Below are 4,415 nucleotides of genomic sequence, written 5' to 3' on the forward strand. Positions count from 1 at the left end.
AAAAGACTCTTCCAGGAAAACTAAGCAAGCCCAGCACGGCCACTTAACTGAGCAAAAAGGTACAGACAACAGCCCCACCCCCACCCCCGGCACTGGTACGTGGAGAGAACAAGCCGTACAAAGGGGTTATTTCATTCCCCAAGTAGAGCTTTCAAGGAGGGAAGAGTTCAGTCATATTGGTGGGTGCGGGAGTGGGGGCAGTGGGGAAGGTTTGTGTTGCTGCCTGCTGTTTTCTACAGTAGGGGTATGCTGCCTGTAGGATTCAGCGCACTCTCAGCTGCTTTAGGCAGTTTGGTAGCACCTGAGTACATGCTGATAAACAGAAAAGATGTCTGCTCCAGAAATGGCTGCCTGTAACTGACTGAAAGACTGCCAAAGATGAGGCTGCAAAATGTCCCAAGATCCTGGTAGCTGAGAGGCACCACAAATACTAAATATTTTCCCCAGAGTGACATTCCTTGCCTCTGCCCTCCATATCACAGCCTGTGGAAGTACCCAGAGAAACGATGCACAAAGAAGGGGTGCCTGAAAGTCTTTATTTGTTGATAATTTTTGTATGCCCAGTCCCAAAACAGAAGAAAATGATGAGGAGAAAAAGCAGGTCACATAGAACGAGCGTGTCTCAGTTGGCAGACATAGTTGCTTTGATCCAGGAGACGTAGTTGCAAACCTTAGTGTAAACCCCAGGGTAGCCTTTCTGCGCACATCCAATACCCCAGGAAACGATGCCCTGGAGCTGCCCGTTGCAGACCACTGGACCACCGGAATCCCCCTGTGCACACAAAGGGTACGGATATTTAGCAAACGGTATCAGCGTAAGTGATGAGCCAGAGATCCCAGAAATCGCTGACATTCAAACAAGCTCCATTGTGCTTTTTCTACATAGAAGTTCTACAAAGGTCATTTCTGATCGCCACGCTACACCTCATGCTACTGTGCCTTCCTTTAGCTCCAATGGCACCACAGCTAAGGGTAAGCTGCCTATTTTAGATGGACGCAGTCCTTGGCAGACACTTAGGATATGTGTGTCTTAGACATTATTCTGCCAAATATTTCCATGGAGCTAGGCATGTGTAAAATGCCAGGTGTGTTAATTTGCCAGACCACCTGGATCTTGGCATAGTGGCTATTTCATCTTTGGTGAGTCCAAAACTAACATTTGTGTCCTAAGCTCTAAAGTCACCGTGATTACTATTGACTCTCTGGTGCAGCACTCCTCCATTTTAACCAGCCTAAGGTGCAGGAGGTAGCATAGTCTGCTTGTGGAGATTTAGGGGAGAGGTATTCGCTGTCTCAGAAAGGGGTCAATGACTAACCAAGTGGGAAAAAGCCTAGCCTCACTCAATAAGCAGCTTTCACTCTAAGCCTCCACTTTTGCTCAAACAAACAACATTCAGAAATGTCAGTGCAGTGAGTATAGCAGGTTCTCTGGAGCAATGGCCTCTTCTACTAGCAAACGGCAGGAAAGAAACATATGGGAAAGGAGGGGCAGATGTAGATGTTTTACCTGGCAGGAGTCTTTCCCTCCCTCCATGAATCCTACACATATCATGTTCTTGGTAATTTTCCCAGGGTAGGCTTTGGTGCACTTGCTTGAGGAGAGTACAGGTGCCTTCAGGCACTGCAAGTTATCCGGGTACGGATCTACAAGAAAATAGGGAGAGATGGCTGATGAAATTTCTGAGTTCATTTTGGAGCCCAGAGAAGATCTTTCTCAGCAGAAAAGTAATCACTGAACATCCTCCTTTAGCAGTCATCATTTTCCCTCTGAACAGTAATCGCAGCATGGATTCCTGCTGTTTAGGTGGAAGAGATTCTACCCATGGGTCCACTGTTCTACGCTGCAGCCATGTTAATTTTTCTGATACCTAGAAAATCATCAACTGGCAAGCGCGGGGCTCAGAGCTACTCTTGTAGCACATATGCTGGGGGAAACATGGGCCTCAGGAAAACCACCTTCTCCTCTGGTGCAGGTTTAGTTGTCATCAACGGATTAGACACCAGTCACCCCTGACCACTGGTGTAAGAGAAAGGAGCTCTCTTGTAGTAATTTTAGATTCACAATCACAGATTTTGATCTTGTTCTCAGCGAACTGACAACTCTATTGACATTAGTTAAATTGCTAGTGCTTGGCACTGCACGGCTGATAGCACCAGGCCACAAAATTTATGGCAGCATGAGCATCTTGGTGAATGGCACGTGGATGAGATGATTTAAGTGCCATTTCATAATACATGTAACACATACATGTGTTCATAACACAGAACAAGAGGAAGGCCCTTATAAAGGCTTGCCTTTAAAGCAGTTAAATGGATACTGTCCTGCACAGACTGATCACTCAAAAAGGCCTGTCCCACAGCACTGCTCTGTGCTGTACCCCGCACAGTTTGGAGTTAATTGTGAGGTCTTAGAGTGCCTCCTGGGCCCTCGTGATGCTGTACATTCCCACAGAGTACTCACTGTCATTGCTGAGTGTGTTGCCCCAGCCAGAGATTAGGCATGTGGTGCCTGTGGCCACACAGCTGGTAGGCAGAGGAATTGTTTGGACAGCTCTGTTGAGCTGGGCTGGTTCAGCAAGCTTGATGAGCATAATGTCATTGTCCAGTGTTGCGGAGCTGTAGCCAGAGTGGCGGATGACTTTAGCTGAATTAATCAGCTGCTGTGTCGACTCTGTGAGTGCCAGGTTTTGTTTCCCAAGCTGCACTTGGATGCGACTGGAAAAGACAAGGAATGGCGTATACTTTACTGCTACTGACAGGTTGTGAGGAACCTCCCATCACCGTACACACTTGCTTCAACATGGCTATCGTAATAGCTGTTTTCATTCAGGTTATCTTTCTTGTCCTGCAATAAGTCCCAGGGACCCACACTGAGATCTTACCCACTCCCAGTGCAGGTGGTGAATTTCTGCAGGTTTATTTTGTTGGCAGGGACAAGTTGAATATATAACAGTGCTTTATACAAACATTCTGGGAAAAGGCAAACTGCTATCACCCTGACTTCATTCCTCTTCCTGTTCTCCAGTGACTAAGTTGTAGGAAGGTTAGTGCAATTTGCAAGAAATCACAGCCCATAACTCGTGGCTAGATTGTCGCACTGCCATTTCAGAAAGTGCTCTGCATTCACAGAAACATTTGCAGAAGTGGAAAGCCCCTCATGATGCCTCGGCCCAGCTTCCTGAATGAGCCACCCATTCCTTGGTTGTCTCCTGTCAGAATGGAGTCACTTACATATTTGGATCTCACAGCTCAGAATTCCTGCTGGAAGTGAACTGGAAGAAAGAAGTAGGTTACGGAAGAATGTATTTTTTTTCCACTCACGACTTGTAGCAGTGAGCAGCTGACAGGACCCACTGGCTGTTGATGAGGGAACCTCCACAGAAGTGATACCCAGAATTCAGGGACACCTGATAGGGGACAGAGTTCGCCGCACAGGTGTAGCCTCCCACGATCTTGTCATCATCATCATCAGCATTGATGGGGAAGGCAACTGGGAGATACGAAGTGGCATATGTCAACATCTGGCATAAGGAATCTTGTGCCCCTGTGCCTGACTGAAGCATCTCACTCGTAGGCTCTACTGCCATAAAAACTCATGGTTACAGTGGTGGGCAAGCACTCGCTTCTAGTCCAAAAACTTACAGCAGATTTAGGACCTTCTGGGCCAGAAGTGTTATCTTCATAGTGTTTAAGAGAGAGACAGTCTTTTTTTGAAGCTATGGACACATTTCAGTATTCCTGGGTCAAGAACCCCCATGTAGGCATTCATCCCCCATTTTGTGACACAAGCAATTATGAATAGACAGCAGTCAAAAGAAGTTGCAGTGCTCTGCCTTAGAACTTTTGCAAGTTGAAACTGAACTTCACGTTCCCACGCTGGACTACCTTGCAAATTTGCTCAGAAAACAAGCTACCTTATAAATTACAAAAATAGAAGTAAAAAAATGTACTCACCAGCCACACCAACAAATGTGACAAATAGTATGTATTTCATGATCTTGACACTGCCCCAAGCCCAGACTGGTGGACTGGAAGCGCGAGCTGCTAGAAATACATTTTCTGAAATGGCCTTATCTCTAGTCCAAGGTTTTCTCCAGGCAAAGGGTACACAGTGGAAAATTTGAAGATCCAAACGTGGGCATTAACAGGCACTGGTAGAAAGTACAAACAACACATCAGTTAATCATAAACCTTTCCTAAGACAGAGAGCTATTTTAAATAATTTCAGAGGGCAGCCTTCAGTTTAGAAATACATTTGAGCTTGGGAAGATGCATGATTATTTGCCTGTCTCATTCTTATACGCAGCACCTGTTGATGAGAGCAACTCTCAAACCCCTTTGAGACGCCTCTGCGTTGATGGCGTCATTCTTTAAAAAGCATATTTTTTTTACCAGAAGCTGAATATTGTCCCCCT

The 4,415-nt window shown here is 46.0% G+C and overlaps 1 protein-coding gene across 1 annotated transcript; it reads right to left on the reverse strand.

The window, feature by feature from the left end:
• Positions 1-524: 524 nt before the first annotated feature.
• Positions 525-4,083, reverse strand: LOC104051201 (trypsin I-P1). The gene is made up of 5 exons (XM_064463639.1): positions 3,955-4,083; positions 3,322-3,490; positions 2,462-2,715; positions 1,508-1,644; positions 525-772 (listed from the first exon to the last, which is right to left on the reverse strand). The coding sequence occupies exons 1-5, from the start codon at positions 3,992-3,994 to the stop codon at positions 623-625; spliced, it is 750 nt and encodes a 249-aa protein (XP_064319709.1). The 5' UTR covers positions 3,995-4,083; the 3' UTR covers positions 525-622.
• Between the last annotated feature and the right edge of the window lie 332 nt (positions 4,084-4,415).

The sequence above is a fragment of the Phalacrocorax carbo genome, chromosome 1, assembly GCF_963921805.1.
Source record: "Phalacrocorax carbo chromosome 1, bPhaCar2.1, whole genome shotgun sequence".
NCBI lineage: Eukaryota > Metazoa > Chordata > Aves > Suliformes > Phalacrocoracidae > Phalacrocorax > Phalacrocorax carbo.